The 18,699-nt window shown below is 36.4% G+C and overlaps 1 protein-coding gene across 4 annotated transcripts in view; it reads left to right on the top strand.

Annotated features, from left to right (window-relative positions):
- The window catches only part of LOC136839434 (uncharacterized), a 169,163-nt gene extending 158,145 nt beyond the window's left edge, over positions 1-11,018 (top strand). For all 4 annotated transcript variants that reach the window (XM_067105481.1, XM_067105483.1, XM_067105484.1 and 1 more), the window contains 5 exons: positions 1,431-1,539; positions 3,931-4,062; positions 4,527-4,732; positions 4,947-6,420; positions 7,189-11,018. In XM_067105481.1, coding sequence (XP_066961582.1) covers positions 1,431-1,539; positions 3,931-4,062; positions 4,527-4,732; positions 4,947-6,420; positions 7,189-7,584 — 2,317 coding nt within the window. In that variant the 3' untranslated portion in view covers positions 7,585-11,018. The remainder of the gene's footprint in view (positions 1-1,430; positions 1,540-3,930; positions 4,063-4,526; positions 4,733-4,946; positions 6,421-7,188) is intronic.
- The last annotated feature ends 7,681 nt before the right edge of the window (positions 11,019-18,699 follow it).

Genomic DNA, 18,699 nt, shown 5'->3' with positions numbered 1-18,699 from the left:
TGATATGAATACAAAAGTCACGCGTTTATGTTACAAAAAAATTCATATATAGTATTTACTTCTGATATGCTATTCCTGAAAATGCGAAATTATTAGTATGCGAGGAAGAGTCAGGATTATGAAATGCATCTTAATATGTAAGACACGTTCATAGTATGAGCAAGAGCCTTTGAAAGTGAGGCAGCAATCCATAAAAACCGGAGAGTTGAGCCTCCCGTGGAAATGCGGCATGATGCCACCGCACGGCGACGGAACACCAACACCAGTAAATTGATGTCCAGAAACTCCAATGCTTATACTCTCTTATATTCGTAATAATAATAACAACAATGCTGTTTTCTTAGCTGCAGTAATACTGTATAATAATTATAATAGATCTTTAGTTATAAGTAATCCATAGAAGTACCAACAGATCAGGCCAGGTCAGTAAATTGGAAGAATACTGGGTTACCGAATCGGAATAACAAATCTCAATCTTCAGGTAACAAACGACATCGGATGTAGAAAAACTGCCATACTAAACAAATCTGCGTTCATAATACATGAAACCTTTGGAAAATGTGAAGAACTGCCTTCTCACAGATACAGTTGCAAGTTTGTCTTGCAACTTGCTCGTATCCAAACAAGAAAGTCTCTTAACCATTTCTTGACGTTTTCCAGTGTTTTCACACGTTGCAACAGACCTGGCTGTTGCGAATGTTGGTTGCAACACAGAATTTATGAACATTAGAACAGGGTTACCACTCACAAAACCATCATGCTCAGCTATTTGCAATCTCTCTCACCAGCAACGCCATAGTTTCACACACCAAGACTTAAAAATCCTGCATAAAGCAGTAGAAAAACTGGACTTGCTCATTACAGTCACTTTAAAGGTATTTGGAAGAATGAAACTAAAATTTATTGGCAATACACTTCCAATTCAGCTGGTCATTTTCCACCTTCGCGTCAAGTGTCAGAGGCAGGAGACTCCTGGAATGTTGCTCCCGTCCTGAGCGTTTCCATCAGAGGTGATAAGTTATAGGAAATGCAATGGTACTTTAGTTTCTAACTTTTTCCCTTTCCTTTCCGTTTTCATCTCCACCCCTTTCCCATTTTATTTGCTTAATTTGCATTTGTTTTAGTGATGAATGGTTTATACTCATGATAACGTTTAAATTGTGTGACTTGAAAGACTACGCAGAAGTAGATCATTTAGGGCTCACTGACCTTTGATAAAGTGTGACAGATATTATATTAGGAAACGCAATGAATATTAGCTCTGTTATGATCAACTCAATGACAGTGTTGCTTTTAACGATGTCTAAGCTTAGTGCTATCTTGCAGCATTGTATACTGTGTACATTCACAATAATCCTACGAAAGGTGTTGGTTGTTGTGTGACATCATATTAATGTTAACATTTTCTGTTATTTCTCCTTTTGCTAAAGTTCCCAGCGTGGAGTTATAGGAGGCAACAGAGGCGAAGACACCAGATCCAAAGCGTCCAGAGCGTCATCCCACAATTCGCTGTCGTCACTTATCAGAGAAAAAATGGGGGTAAGTTGCTCAGTTTCGTTGCTCATTTTTTTTTTTTAGCAAACGACAGAGAAAAAAGATGAAAGGTTTCTATTTTTGTTGTTTCTTTTTTATTCATGCGCAGAGACAGCAACAAGAAAAGAAGTCAGTTCTGCATTATTTGAAACAAAAATGCTTTTAGTTTTTAGATCTCTCATTTCTAGTTATCGTTTCTACATGCGAAACAAAAACAAACTTGTGGCAAAAGCATTAATGGCTGAGCTTGAAGGAAAAATGCATGTAAACAAAAACGAATAAGAACGAGGCTAGGCTGAACCGGTCTTGGTCATAGTCATGGCCTCGGACTCTGTCTGTCTGTCTGTCTGCCTGTCCCTTGCAAGTTCCTACCTTAGTAACTTGTTTCTCCTTTCCAGTTTTGAAAATGCTACACCTGAATGAAGATAAGCATTAAATAAAAGGTTCTGGATATGGTATGGGTTTAAGTACTTGCTCCTGTTACGATTCCCAAGAAAAACATCTTTGCCGGATGTTATTTTTATGATTATCTGTTGTTTATATATTTTCTTATTTCCCGGCGGTGATGAGGACAGAGAATCCCCGAAATGTTACAGATAATAATAATAAGTTGAGGCCACATCAGGCGAAATGACGCCCTTATGGGCGTGATATCCCTTGATACGTGCGATCATACTGTTTTGCTTTACAACTGTCAAAATGAATACCTTATGAGTTATGCATTTTTTTTAAATGTCCTCACCTAAAATCATTATTGTTTTTAATTTCATTTTGTATTAAATGTTCAGTTACAAACCGGATTCTTGTTCAGTATACATCGCTGTCGGAGGTAGACTTTTTTTGAAGGTATACCATTGCATGTGATCGTCGTGATTGGAAAATCACATCTAGACTATAGTTTAAATGCTACTTATGCTAATTTTTTCCAAAGATTTGTACAAATTTCAAGGTTACTTAATATTATTGCATTATTACAAGAAAAAGAAGGCTAGTGGGCTATTAATCTTCAGTGTAATAAAGTGCATTCCTGTTTCGTACAAATGAAATCTGTTGAACAGCATCAAGAACAATTAGTCTGTTTTAATGAACTTGCAATCATCGTCATTTCGCGCAGTGTACAACTAAATTTTTCACGTCGGCTGTGCATTTTAGATATATCAAAATATCCCGTGGAAATTGCTTAAAAATCAGAAAAATTGAAATCATTGCCTAGTATTAGCTGTAGAAAAATCATAAAAGTTAAAGGAATGGTTTACCCGCCCAGTGTACTGAGCAAGTATTTTCATACAGCAACAATACATACTTATTTTACGTTTTAAATGAGCTTTTGGGCATTAGGGTGAAAGACCAAAGGATGTACAGAGCTGTACCTTCCGCGACCTCATTTACGTGCATTTATTTGATTTTGGTAAATTTCTTCACATTAGTGTTTCTTTGATCGTAGAAGAAATCCTGCCGGTGGAATGGGAGTCTGTCTCTGACTCGGAAAGCGCGGACTTGGACTTGGTCTTGGTCTCGATGGCGTGTGCCAGGATTTGATCTTGGCCTGGGAATGTTTGGACTTGACAGAAACACTGGCAAATATCACGGATCTTTCCTAGATAGTGGGTCGTTATCTAGAACTAATGTTTCTTGGGGGGTCATTATCTTTATAATATTTACAATCTTTTGTTTATGTTTTTACGGTAAACCCCAACGGGCTTGTACTAATTACACCGCAAAGGTGGATACATACCGAATTAAAACTCTTGGGGGACACTATCTAGGAAAGATCCCGAATCACATACACTGGCAGTACAGAAAGCTAGAGTTGCCAAGCTGAGATGTAAAGAATGTTAAGGCTTTTGTATCCATGGAGGTTAATGTCATATTTTTAAGACTGTTATACATCCAAGTAATGGTAAATTAATGGTCGATTTCCTATGAAATTCATATTTGCGCAGAAGAGAGCACATGTAAAAAAAAAATTAATATTACACTAAATTTAGATGTGAGGCTCAAAGAATTTGCAAATTTCTCAGTTCATCAACTAATAATATTCAAAGCGTGGCATTTTTAAAAAATGTATAACATTATTTTTACAGTAACTTGCAGTGACATCAAGATGCTCTCACTTCTATTGTAAATATTACCAAAGTCAGCAAGGACTTTTGGAAACAATTCCTTGTTTTCTTGTCTTGTCAGATAAGAAAATGAATAGAGATAATTGCGTTTATATTACCATAATTTTTTAATGCCGACGGGGCCGGGGGGGGGGTGCCCGGTTTTTAAGGATCCATGAAATCTTTACTCAAAACAATAACTGGAAACAAGCTCCGATATCTTTCAGATGCCATAGAAATATAATTTCACGACAGCTATGAAAACTTAACTGATCTTGTTGTATATGCCTTCCAGCGGCCACAGCTTCCAACCAACAAGAAGTCCCGGGCTGACCTGGGCCTCATGATCCTGGTCGCGGTTCTGTTTATCATCATTGTTGTGGGGATTTCCCTCACGTCTTACTTCTACAATCTGCATCTGTTAGAGGTTCGTTGCACAAAATATTCGTTGAACCTCTTTCTCAGAATGACACTGGAGCCCACGCTTATTTTCTGTTGCTATTTTTTATGAATTTAATGTTAAACAAAACACGGTAAATAAAGCAAGATTTTGATCTGCCTGTGATACTGCTAAATCTGTGATCATAATTTGTAACTTACAGTCTTTTGATGCATGGCAGATATAAGTTTCAGTGCTATTATGAAAGAATTTAGGGTAGTATTGCTAGACATTTGATCTCTGTTTAGATATAAGTATCATAACTCAAGAGGAACCCTTGTATCGTACTTGTGTGATCATTCAAACTGGAAATGTCTCTTATTTATGCACGTATATTTGATGTTTGTTTTCATAAAGCCTGTGTTACATCTCCTCATTTCGTTTTCTCAACTCTCTTTCTCCTACCATTTGTTTGTCAGGATAAATTCATATTTTCATTGTATCTTTTGCAGATGACAATCTTTAGTTCTATAAAGTTTTTCGAAAAGTCAAGAGTGCTGCAGATTTATAATCCTACTTGGGAGCCTGTCGTCACTGCTCATTTAGGCAGTCATTTACCCTTGGAATCAATTCCTGAAGACTGCACGCATTATCTACATTACCTTCACAAGCACAACCATTCAATGTCTAACGAAGCACGTGATCATGCAGAATACGAGTAAGTTACATAACACTTTTACATTTTAGGAGAATGTACTTATTACTTTTTTTCAAGAAATTCGCATGATGCAACTCTGAGCAGTAACAGTCACTTCAATAAATACCATTCTACGCCACTTTCAGTTATAAAAATTGCAACTTTTTGAAAGAAAAAATTGTCATTAAAAGAAATGTTAGCTTTTCAAAATGTAATATTTTCTCGATTCTAACAGTGACTTCGTGTGTTTGGAGTGGACGTCCTTAGCTCGCCTACAGCTCCGTAAAATGCATCCAACAGGTGATGTCCAGTGCTATTCTGTCTGGTGGGTAGCTGCTAAAGAAGATTTCACTCTCCGAGACTGCCTGCAAGTCGAGGATGAGCAGTATGGTTCGTGGTGGGGCGGAGGAGAGATGAGTAACGGTGGTTACCCTCTCACGAATGCTAATGTTCCACCTTCACAGATGGTGACGGGAAAGTTAGGATCCCATTCATGGGGTCAGCTTCTACGTCGAACTTGGTTGTCTGACCGAGCTTCTCTTATGACTTTACCCGATACTTTTCAGGGATACGTGTCCGTGAATCATGAATCTGATAAGCAACTCTGCCTTGAATCTCGCCCTCATCCTCATCTCAAGTCAGTCACACCTACTCTTGAGTATTCTTTCTGCACCGCACCAAACATGTCCATTCTTTCTCAATTCTTGTATGATAAAGCTGTTCAGAACAGGAGAATTGTCGTAGAGTTCACGCAGGGTCATGTGAACCATAGTGTCATTGATGATGAACATAAAGAGTTGAACAAGACAACAAACAAGACGGTTAGCCTCCACAGTACACCTCAAAACTTATCGGAAGTCTTTGGAGAAGAGACAATAAATCGTGTTAAAGAAAGGATTGATCAGCCTGTTTGGGTTCCTTGGATGCCCCCTGATAAGCCTACACTTACACAGGATGCAGTTCTGAAATATGTAGAAAGCATAGTCAATCATGACTATGGGAACTGGGGCCATATTCTTCTGCCTCCTAGCTGGCAGGCTCGTCCGGGTGAATTAACGTTTGATACCAAAAGGTTTCCAGATCCAGCTGCCATGGTAAATGCCCTAGAGAAGAAAGGCTTCCGTCTAGCATTAACAATTCATCCATTCGTCAGTGTTCACGCCACAGCTTTCACTAACGGAACTCAAACAGGGCTTTGGGTTCGTCAAAGCAAGTCCCAACTTCCAGCGCTAGCAAAGTATGATGAAGTACATCCTACAGTTGTCACAGATTTTAGCAACCCCAAGGCTAAGGATTGGTTTTCATCTCGCTTGAAAATCTTGCAGGATACTTACAAAATTGACCGCTTCCACCTGCAACCTGCTGATGCTCATGCACTCCCAGCTTACCATGAGTATCACCTCCCACTTCCAGGACCTGACTCAGTGCTTGTTCACTTCATGGCTTCAGTTAGTTCAATATCGCCCCCAATGAGCTCAGAAGCAGCGGTCACTCCACCCCTGCCACCGACATTTTTAACACTTGGACATGCTGATGGGTCATGGAGAGGACTGGAGACTCTTATCCCTCGCATTCTAACCCTGACCACCCTTGGCTACCCGTTGATTGATATTGGAGTGATTGGAGGTCTGGCTGAAGCAGGCCATGTTCCCGAAAGAGAACTGTATATCCGCTGGATTGAAGTGTCAACTTTCTTACCAGCATTACAAGTAAGTTGCAATTTGCTCTCTTGTCTGATTCTATCATACTCGGCGCTAGTGGTGTGGTCGTTTTGGGGTCAAGCAGTAAAGAAGTTAAATTCCTTTTATGTATACATGTATTTTTGTGGGATGAATAAACAAATTTTCCCTCGCGAGTAGTAAAGTAACCTACTTTTTTAAATTGAGCATATACAAAAAACGACCATATGTCCTCGTCTCAAGACATTGTAAAAGTACTTTCGCATGTTCTCAGAATAAAAAAGAAAAACTGTTAACACTCGGCATTTTTTCCTCTTCGCAGGTAAATAAAAAAAAAAAAATATCTATGCATTTATATACAGTAAATATATATATATATATATATATATATATATATATATATATATATATATATATATATATATATATATATATATATATATATATATATATATACATAAATTTATGCATGTGCATATTCATACATTATATATATACTGTGTGTATATATATGTATACACACACACACACACACACACACATATATATATATATATATATATATATATATATATATATATATATATGTGTGTGTGTGTGTGTGTGTGTGTGTGTGTATTTATTATTGTTTATGCACGTATATATATGGGGGTGTGCAACAAATGAACTGAGTGATATATCTAATTTGACTTGTATCAGATGTCATTTAAAGAGATTATGGTATATCAAGTCTGTGTGTCATATTTCTGGCAGTCTTTCATGAGCGTGACATATTCACCGAAGGTTCTCATGTTTCAGGTGAACGTATTGCCCCGGATGTACGGCGAAGAAATGAAAGCTCTGACTGTGGAGTATAATAAACTGCGGAAAGAAGTGGTGCTGCCTCGCCTTCACGAAAAGATTCCAGGTGCTGTCCGGAACGGCACTCCGCTTATCACGCCCTTGGCACTATTTGCCCCGAGGGATCCTGAGGCAGCCAAGGTAGACAGTGAATGGATTCTGGGGAAGGATCTCCTCGTGGCGCCTGTCACATACAGAGGAGAGAGGACCAGGGACATCTACCTACCCGAGGGGATCTGGGAAGACGGCATCGATAAACACTTGAGGCGTGGCGGCCGTTGGATCAATAACTATAAAGTTCCTCTGACGAAAATTCCCTTTTTTATTATGAAAGCCATGGTGGAAGGGAACTAGATGCTTTCGAAATTCGAGAACACTGTGCGAAAACTCGCAAAAAGACAGTGCTTTATTCTCCTCGTTCTTGTCAGTCCGAGGCAGAACACTCTACCTACAAGTGAATTTAAGGACAAAAATTATCGTTTGAATAGACTTTATTTATACCACATTGTTCTTACAAATGTAAATGATACTGTACATAGTCGAAATATAGTTATTGTTTATAATCTTAACATCCTGTAAGTATTGTATGATATAAAGAATTTATTGTCTTAAAGTACCGTTGTCTATACCGAAGTCACAGAGGTTATATAGGAAAAGAAAATATGATTTTCCGTATAGAAAGTGCTAAGGATGAAACACTCGTGATAAATTTTTGTATCATATACCTAACGATTGAGAAAAGTTGACAAAGTTCATATGTCAGGACATGTACCACTTGACTTCTGTAACTAGAAAGTCTTCTCTGGGAACTGTCCTTTCTCCATGTGAGGATTGCTGACAGTTTTGGTACTTGATGAGAATTTATTGTCACATTACCACATGAATTTGGAATGGTGAATTGAAGCACCCGGAGATTTCTCAGGCATGGTCGACATTGTCCCCTATACTAATTAAATGTTTCATATTTTGGTTCTATTTGTAGGTGATGAATATTAGAGGATGGCTTCATGAACCATAGATACTGAGATATGGGAGTTCAACTGACAGACCCAAAAGCACTGTGTAAACTGCTGTTTATCCTTGAAAATGATCGTAGCTGCATTGCAGAATTTTGAAAGCGTGGCAATGTTTCGTCATAAAGATATAGTTAGGTAGTGTTCACAGTCCTGTGAACAAACCGATGTGTATGATAGCTGGCAATTTTAAAATTATGAACTAAAATGTTTTCACGTTCAAAAGCAAAGATTTATAATTTTATCACATAAACTTGAATTTTATGAAGAACAAATTTGAAGAATATGATTTGTGTGACCAATTGCACGTTCTTAATCCAGAATACCAAAAGTCTTAATTTATGAAAAGAACTTGGTGTATGTTATCGGGTAGTTTTGTAGAAATCCCCTCAGTTTACTTGGCAGTTGAGATATGTAAAAAGATGTTGACTTTCATGAATCTTGCAGCTGTATACGGCATTAGAACGAGGACTTTTCTACAGAATAAGTTTCATTAGTCATTTACAATGGTGCATTTTATGGTAGGCGGTGTAGCAGAGGAATTTACAGCATTTTAGTAAAGGGAAGCTAATGATGTTTACGAGGTAAAGTTAGTCAATCCAGTGCAGTACCTAAACAGACCTAAGCATTAGGTGTGGTTGGGAGTCGCTACATTGCAGTTGTAGGGATTACTTCAAGACACTGAAGGAACTGTTGTGATTTGATCATCAGCCAGGTGTCTTTTTTTATATGACGGTGTCTTATGACGTGAGACTTAATATTCAGCAGAGACCGCTCAGGTTTGAATGCCAGTGAAGAGTAGGGTGAAGTAGAACTAGTGTACGCCAGTTGATGCTCCTGAGATTTTTATTGTGCTTCTTCGATGCAACTGCTACTGAGGTTCAAGTCTCAGGCGTTTTTTTTTTTTACGTAACCGTTACTCAAGACTTAGAGTGAATGCCCAATAGCAAAGGAATTAATTAACTCTTGTATTTGTTTATATTGTATAGAAAAATATAACCGTAAATGTAAACTTGCTAATTTTCTTGTTTTTTATGTCTCATAAATAACGTTGTACTAATGTTAATTAATTTTATGGGTTTGTGAGAAAACATGAAGCACATTTTGTATTTATGTGGTTATAATGCAACGTATGTATGCTGTAGTGATCGTTATGAATCCAACAAACTACAGATCGATTTCTGTTTTCGGTGGGAGCTCTTGCTGAATCGTCTTGTCTCTCGGGCAAGACAGAATCTGAGCAAGTGGTGGACATAAGGAAGGCGCGAAATATGGATTCTTGTCTGTCTTGTCCTTTCTCGTCCTCTTATTTCTTTGCCATCATCGTGGGTATATGCATCATCCTCCCAACCTTTGTAAACATCCTACTCAATGAATTACAAAGCATATCTTCACAATATTTTGTATCATCATCCCTCTCACTTAAGGTCTGTATATCTGTTATCACATAATGATGCTGATATCATTTGTAATCACATAATATTAATATTTTATGTAATCACGTAATGGTCCTGATATCTTCGCAGTAGTGAATACGCATTGATGGCGTTCATAGAAAGCTACTGCAGAATGTTAGTTAAAATTACCCAAGTACCTCCATATCCATACTAATCATCTAATCAGTTAATCAAGTATCAAGAGACTGTATCGTCAGATATCAATTTAATGCTTGCTAGATTGACACATTGACCGCAGTGAATACGTTGAAGCAGCGTGGTTAATGACCGGACTTGTCGGAACAAGAATGATAACTGAATCATTTTTTATTCTGTTTTCCTTGGAGGCCGGGCTGCTCACTTGGTGTATGCTCGAATCTTTTGCTGAAAGAATGAATAGTTTCGCGTGTGTTCTGTAATGGCTAATTGGAACTATACTTTGTTCATTGTTTGATTTTTGCATAATGCGTTCCGATGATGCTTAAAATAGTTTTATATTGTATATCATTTTTGACTAGTGTGCAGAAGTCTGATAAGTGAATGCTCTACTAAAGAACTACATTTTGAGTATATATCGCAGAGATACTCTGGAAATGTGATCAATATGAATCTACGCAAGTTATTCGGCGTTGTAGCTTATCATCAGCTACTGGGACACTTCCAAGGGCACAGAAAATTTGATTCAAGATGAGTGAACCTTCATCCGGTGTTCAGCAGGACTGGGTTATCGATGCTTACGATGGCAGTGTTGGTTCCAGAGAAAAATCAGTCACAACCAATCATGAAAAAACACTCCCTTTTGATTTTGCTTCGATCCTCAGCGGCGAGGAACATTCCAGTGCTGAAAGGGTAATTTTTAAGATGAGAAGTTCTTTGTTATACTGAGACAGTACTTTTTGTTCGTTGTGTGTATACTTTCAAATACTTTTTAAGCACTGTCATGTTGAAAGGGTTCTGTAGTGTACAATTGCTTTGTTTTGCCGTCATTGTACTTGTTTCGTGGAAAGATACTGTGCATATGTTGATAGTGTGCCTTGTGTCAATTTAGCGAGTGTTGACTTTCCAAGGTATAAGGCTATATAAGTAACTCCAGAATAACCCCAGTGATACTGTTGGTTGTGAATTTTAATTGTTAAAACTCTGTTTAACCCAATGTGGCTGTTGTATTAGTAACTTGTAATCAAGACATTTGATTCCAGTGTGCTTTGAGTTTTCGTAAGCGACTGAAGTGCCTTTTGATTTCTTCATCGGTGTCACTTTGATTTTGTCAACTGTTTTCTCTCCTCAACTGACTGAGATGCAGAGCGCCTCTTTACACAATTATACTCTGAAAGAAAAAGAATACTTTTCAATAATCATTATAGCATTGTTTACACACACATACACATAATATATGTATATGTATATATATTGTGATAAATAGTCATATATATATATATATATATATATATATATATATATATATATATATATATATATATATAATATTATAACTCACTGAATATTGTAACTCAATGGTAAAGCACTGGGATATCGTTTGCACGGCCCTTGTTTTGATTCCCGCCCTACTGCACAGCAGTTAGGTGGTGTTTTATTAAAAAAAAAAAAAAAAAGGGAGTGGGGCATGTCGCCAACAGCCTCATCCTTAGAGACTTGCCTGAGGACCGGAAGTCTTAACAATTCTGGTGCCACCCTCTGTGCGGTAAGAAAAGGTAAAAACAAAGAAAAAATAGCTATGTTATATATGTAAGGATGCATTCCTATAACATCTCTTGCTTCATTCAGAAATGGTTTTTAGGCGCTCCAAGAAACGTAATCCTGTTCAAGTTGGAAGCCAGCTATAAATATCAATTTAATGTTCTTCAACTTATTTGGAATTAACACAATTACTACTTAGAATGAGACTCATTTTCAGTTTAGAAGCGGTGAAAGTGCGCTTATAAAAGAAATAATTGACTGAATATATCACATGTGAGGCAACCGCTAAATTAAACGCGAGCAGAGCAAAGGTCGGGTCCCAGCCCCGACAGACAAGATGTGGATGGGTTCTTAATACCCTTCCAGCCCATATAGACCCAAGTGGTGAAGTATGTGTCGGTGTTTAGACAAATGTGTTGGTTCGTAAGCTGGGTGCTGGGTGGCATCCCAAAAGGACTTTCTGAAAACACCAAGCTAAGGCCTAAAAGGTGTATGGGTAAATAAATAAGTTGATATACAGATTTATATACATTTATATAATATATATTTATATATATATATATATTTATATACATATATATATATATATATATATATATATATATATATTTATATATATATATATATATATATATATATATATATATATATATATATAAAAGTCTCTTCCATTAAACAGCACTGGCAACTTAACTGGTGTTTTCCAAGCAAAGTGTAAGTGTTAATGGGAATAGATGACTTTAGGCAGTGTCATTTTAAAGCCATCCAAGATGTAGACAATATTTGTTAAACAATATTTCTTGTGGGAATACTGGTCACCCCAAGTAACTATGGCAACGGAAAATGCAATTAAGATAAATAATAACAGTGCATTATTATTATTATTATTATTATTATTATTATTATTATTATTATTATTATTATTATTATTATGAATGATTTGCATTACCGAAAATTTATGTACAAATGAACTCTAATGAAAACTGCATGTCCAAAAACCGTACTCGCACAAGGGTTAAACGTGATAGGTTTGGTAATGAAAATTGGCCTTTGCAGTTATAATCAGTAGATGGTATTGTTATTATCTTAAACCGTATCGAGTGAATATTCTTTATTCTCACAAGGCATTTCTTTTTACATGACGAGACAAACATGGAGCGAGCCAAATTTGAAGTACTGTGTACAGGCAATGCTTCCTGTAAGGTTTCCGTAGGCGGTACTTACCCTCGGGCTCTGTGACAGATACCGCTAGTTTTACTGGCTGGAATTTGTGGGTCGGGTAGATCTGACTGAGCGCATGAAAATTGTGCCAAAGTAGTTAAAGAATTCGCTTGAGCAATTTGTCACCCAGCTCTCTCTCTCTCTCTCTCTCTCTCTCTCTCTCTCTCTCTCTCTCTCTCTCTCTCTCTCTCTCTCTCTCTCTCAGTAGATACACACACAAATGGACCTCGTCTTTAACGCTGCCATTCTCCTGAAAGATTTTTAAAGATCCGCAAATTGCTTTACTGTTAACTATTTACCAAATGCTGTATATAAGCATCCGTACAATAATAACAAAGGAGTCTCTTTCCCAGTCGTTCAAAGAAACACCCATTACACACATCTTATGTGAAGAGATATCCATCCCATCACCACAGCTCATGAATGTTGAACAGATTTAATGTTGATTCTAAAACCATAAACAAACGTGTTTTTTTCATATTTTAGGGTCCTGTAATATTATCTGAAAACATGATAAGTACAATAATATCAATTTTTTATATAGTTATCTTGTGATATTTGTTTTGGAGCAGAATAAGCATGAAGATGTTTACAGTTATAAAGAAAATCATTGTTTTTATATCTTCATCTCATATGTCGAATATCATTAAATATTTCCTTCAACATTTACTATTCTTGGCATTGAGAGTTGTTCCCATTTTAAAGGGGAGGCAAAAGGATGAAATTGGGCCATTTTTTTACTTCAAACATGAAGGCTGTCAGGCTTCCCTAGAGATGTAATCCTAATTTCACAGCAACAATGATATCAAGATCTTCATACGAGATGTAAATGCATAGGCCTAGCATTGATGTCAAAACCAGCTAAACATGATCTTTGGAACGACCGCAGAAACAGGCTAGCAGTTATGTCTGAAACTGACCAATCTTAAAAGACACTGCGTTGTTCTTATATTGTCACATTTTTATGCGCAAAGCAAAATATTTTTTAAAGACTCGTTATAGCTTCTCTGTAGTCTGGGCTTCTTTCATGTTTTATATATATATATATATATATATATATATATATATATATATATATATATATATATATATATATATATATATATATATATATATATATATATATATATATATATATATATATATATATATATATATATATATATATATATATATATATATATATATATATATATATATATATATATATATATATATATATATATATATATATATATATAACCGTGATTTTGAGGAAAATCTGAGAGACGTGCGGATTGTAAGTTTATCGTAGCTTGTTCATATATACATATATATATATATATATATATATATATATATATATATATATATATATATATATATATATATATATATATATATATATATATATATATATATATATATATATATATATATATATATATATATTTGTGTATATATATCTCTCTCTCAGTGATTTTGGGCAAGATCTTGAGATGTACGAATTATAAGTTTCTCATAGCTTCATTCTTTCAAGGCAACATAGATATTCTATCAACTTCTACGGAATTATGAATATATAGTTAATCCTGTCAGTGTGAATTTTCAGTTTTTGTAGCTTGGAACTTCACAACACAATGGCTGAGCCTAAAGTGAAGCGGAACACAAATGACGAGATTTCGTCCATTATTTGAGAAAGACAAAATTATAAAAAAAAAACTTTGGAAAAAAGCAAAAGATATTTTGATTCCTTTATGTATTTCCAAAACGTAAGTTGTTGATGAGTTTATTATTGTCGTATTTATTGTGTTATGTGCTGTTTGTAAAGAAAGGAACTTTCTGTGTATGTGACATAATCGTGAGCGGTTTATATTTTTGCATATGATAGTGTGCAATATTTTCATCTTGTTATTTTTTACAAATTGTTGCAGTATATTATAAAACTTAAGGTGTCTTATAACGAAGAAAAATACATAGTGAATACTGTATTTCGCAGTATTTCAGAAAGGTTGTAATCATTTCAATCTATTGTAGATAAAAGACAAAACTCTTTCCTTCTCGTTTTCTTTATTTTACCTTTCCTGAGATTTTGGCAATGCATCCGTTTCGCTGCTGAAAAAATTCTCAGCTCAGCTAACATGCTCTGGTGTCTGGACTCTCAACGATGGCTTCTTTGGTGGTCCACACGACGTTCACTTTACTCAATTTGGAAATAAACTGCTAGATATTTTTGCATTTATTAGAAATTTCTGAATAATACAATACAAAAATATTATTTAAGTAAATCATCATCTAGTCTTTCTATTATTACTCAAAGACGAGCTAGGTCAAGTTTTTTTTTCAATTAGGTCAGTGATCCGTGGCCTGTAGTAAGCTAAGAACCACTACCCCAGTGGCATTGTGGCCTCATCCTAATATATTGTTAATTACACCAGACTGCTAAGGTTTGATACTTTCCCATACATCTCGGCCTTCCTCTTTATCCGGTCTCTGAACCCGTATGGATGCATTAATTACCAAGAACTGGCCCTTGTAATGTGATTTCATTGCTGAATGCTTTGAGAGGAAGGAACGTAAAATTATAAACGGACTATCCCGGCTTTTCAGACATTATTGGATCCCAGTCCATGCTGGGATTCAGGGAAATGAAATGGACAACTAAGCGAAAAATGTCGCTCACAAGAGCGGCATATATCGAGATCCTCACCTGAACACGAAACGAAACAGATCATGGTAGAAGAGATGGTTTCCCCTCTCCAAACCAACAACAAGAAATATAAAAGTATACACGGAGCCGCATAAGTTAAGTTATTGGCTGTTTCTCTTCCCATAAGACAGGAGAAACTTAATAGTCTTGAAGCTGGTCGAGGATTTGGCACACTTTCCAAACCATCGATATATTTTGGAAGGTGACGATGGTCTTGAGTATGCTCACTGGAATGAGTTGTTACCGGAAAATCCAAATCTGGAATTTTTAAAAATTTTGGAGACATTTCTACCATCGTCAGTTTTTAAAAGCCATTGAGATAAAAGAGAGATGCGACTTATTGTAATAACTTATTCCTCTAATTCATTTCTTAGCATATATTTTCTCATTTTTATTTCCATAAAAATTGGGATATGAATGCCTAGCCAAGAAAATAAATGAGTGGCTGTAGAAGTCTTGAGTGAAGTGGAAGACATTATTTAAAGTACTCAACTTTTAGATCGCGGCATCTCGCCAGTTCTTCCCTCAAAGCACAGGATGGCCTTAGAACTGGAACGGATTTATGGAATTAAGGCTGTCAAGCCAAGCACTGTTGATTTTCAGACCTTAGAGAACTCATATTTTGTTACATTATTTCATTTGGAAAACATATTTAAATTTAAATATAATAACGATATCATAATCATCAGATTGTTGTACTGTTGTTTTAGTTTAAGTTGATCCTATGTGAGAATTTACACGCTCATTATCAAATTTAAATTTACGTTTCTTGCCTCATTCCCTTGAAGGTTCTATTATCATTTATATACTCTATGTTTGGTAACATTATAAGTTAATTCCGTTTGTTTTGCACATATTAATCCTTTTCTCTTGGTTGTTCTTCCAATAATCTGTAATACCGTTGTGTCCTTGCTGCGATGTGAACTTCTAGAGGAGCCGTAGTAAAGGAAAGCTCAGAGTTAAAAAGCATATGGGCGATGCTGTACCGCAGCTTGCCCTCCGTCTATTCTAAGTGTCCTTGCTTCGACGTCCAAGCTGCACTTTCTGTAACAACGCTACTCAACTCCAAAAGTCCAATTTCAGTTTAACACTCAGACCTGCTACTGCGCCTTTCTTCCTGCGTTCTGCTTTGATTCCTGAGAAGGACTCTGGAAATCATATCACAACTCTCTTCAAATAGCCTACAGATTACCTTGTCCAGTTAACAGCTGGATAAATGACTGGATTTGAGACCACAAAATCTCGGAACAACCTGCTGGAAGCTTCTGGAAATAACAACGAAGCAAAGGTTGGTGGTTTGCAGAAATTATCCTAGATGTCTCTTTCCTAACCCCAGTTCAAAATATAGTAATTAATATCTTCAACGAGAATTTTCCTACTTTTGCGAGGTGTCGAGTTCCAATTCTCACATTTATCACCATTTCAATTAGCCTAGCCTAGCTATTCAGTCAGCATTTGCCATTTCGGTAGATCAAAGTAGTAGCTCTGCGGCGGCATTTTCCTTCTAACTTGACTTTTTCTACAGTTTTTTTGGTTGCTAATTATGGGTTTACCTTCAATTTTGGTTGCACGAATGTAATTAACCCCTGAAGTCCATCCAACAAGGGGTTTCCATATGTGATCTTCACAAGACAGAGCATGGGTACATCTGTTTGGAACGGTTCTTACCCTGTCTGGCAAATGCAATAACTTGTTAATGTATGGGTACCACCTCCCCCCAGGCCAGTACTAAACACAGTGTAGGGACATTCCATTCGGCCGACAACAAACAAATGCACCGCCAGTATCAGAAGCCCTAAAAGTGTAGAAAAAACCAGTTTCCAAAGTCAAAACAGGCCCGGAGCTAATACTTAGAATTACCCCAGTTTCGATTAGCCCAGCCTAGCTCATTCATTCACCATTCACCCTGTTTCAGTTACCTTAGCCTAGCCTTGTGGTGTATGTTATTTGATATACCCACACTATTACTATTCTTTGACTGCCTGTAGAAGAGGGAAGATGGTATTTTAATGGGTAGAACCATGAAAGAGCTCCGCATCGGGAATTACTTTGGAAATTGATGTTTCCTCTAGTATTTTGGATACCTATTAAGAATTTGCCATTATTTTTGTTGATCGACTGTAATTAACCTATAATTAGCTTCAGAAGTTGTACACTGGTCATCCTAGAATGCTCTCGCACATGCCCAGTGTTATAGGGTAAAGAGTGGAGTTTCCTTTACCAGGGCCCCCTGAATAAGGAGCATGGCCTGTTAGGTTAGGTTAGATTAGGTTAGGGTACATTAGGTTAATACAGTATAGGTTAGGTTAGGTTAAGTTAGGGTACGTTAGGTTAGTACAGTATAGTTCCCTTTATAATAGGTTTCCTTAGCCAATCCCTCCTTAAACATATGGCTCCTTGATGACTTGCACATGCATGGAACCATTCCATAACAACAACATGGCAGTCCAGTCTTTCTCCCAATGTTTCCAAAACCCCACATTCCCAAAGGGTCCCCAATCATGTTTGATAGATATGAGGTTAATAAGAATTGACCAACAATAAAAAAACACCACCTCCTTCTTCAGCAACACTAAAAGTATAGAAAAAATCAATTTCCAAGGTTGTAGTTCATGCAGAGCTCTTGCTTAGAAAGACCTTTAATGTATGTTCTAGGATCCCTTTCTTCGGCGTCCTGGGTCGAGGCTGAATGGTGATAATAAAGCGACATATTCTTGGTTTTCTCTATTGGGTAAGCTACATCATAACCCTTAATGGACAGGCATGATCATATGAGGATCTATAACAGGTTTTGAGTGATGGACGGGCTAACTCATGGGAATATTAATATTACATGCCATACGATTTGGATGAATTTAGCGGGAAAGATGTTCATATCACTTCAATGGTCCATAAATGACTTATGGCAACTGTAGTAGTTCAGCACAGGACAGAGGGGGATCAGTGTGCCTTGAGACTTGATGGGGGAATGTGTTGCCCCTCTCTATCCCATGACGTCTTTTTATTTATTTGCTCCTAAATATACCCAGGGATTGCTGTTGGTTTTAGTTCTTAACTTTTATGATCGTATGTCAGCTCTAATTGTAATTTTGCAAAGAAATATTAGAAAAAACATGTATATGTCACAAAAAGTTATTGCATCTCCCCATTTCAGTAAATCTCGTAAATATTTTACGACAAATATACTCAGAATTTTTACTGATTTTAGTTCTTATATGTAAAGATATTGTGTGAGCTGTAATTATAATTTTACAGATTAAAATAAATTATTAGAAAAAACATGCATCCCTTGGTAAAATTAGCATATTTTTACGAATGTCCTGTAAAGAGGCGGTACACAGGGTTGTAAATAATCACCTAACTTCCTGTGGAAGGTAGGGAAAATTTTTAGAATTTGTTTTCTTATGCCATG

Source organism: Macrobrachium rosenbergii, chromosome 6, assembly GCF_040412425.1.
Source record: "Macrobrachium rosenbergii isolate ZJJX-2024 chromosome 6, ASM4041242v1, whole genome shotgun sequence".
Classification (NCBI taxonomy): domain Eukaryota; kingdom Metazoa; phylum Arthropoda; class Malacostraca; order Decapoda; family Palaemonidae; genus Macrobrachium; species Macrobrachium rosenbergii.
This window is presented reverse-complemented; position numbering and strand designations above follow the sequence as displayed.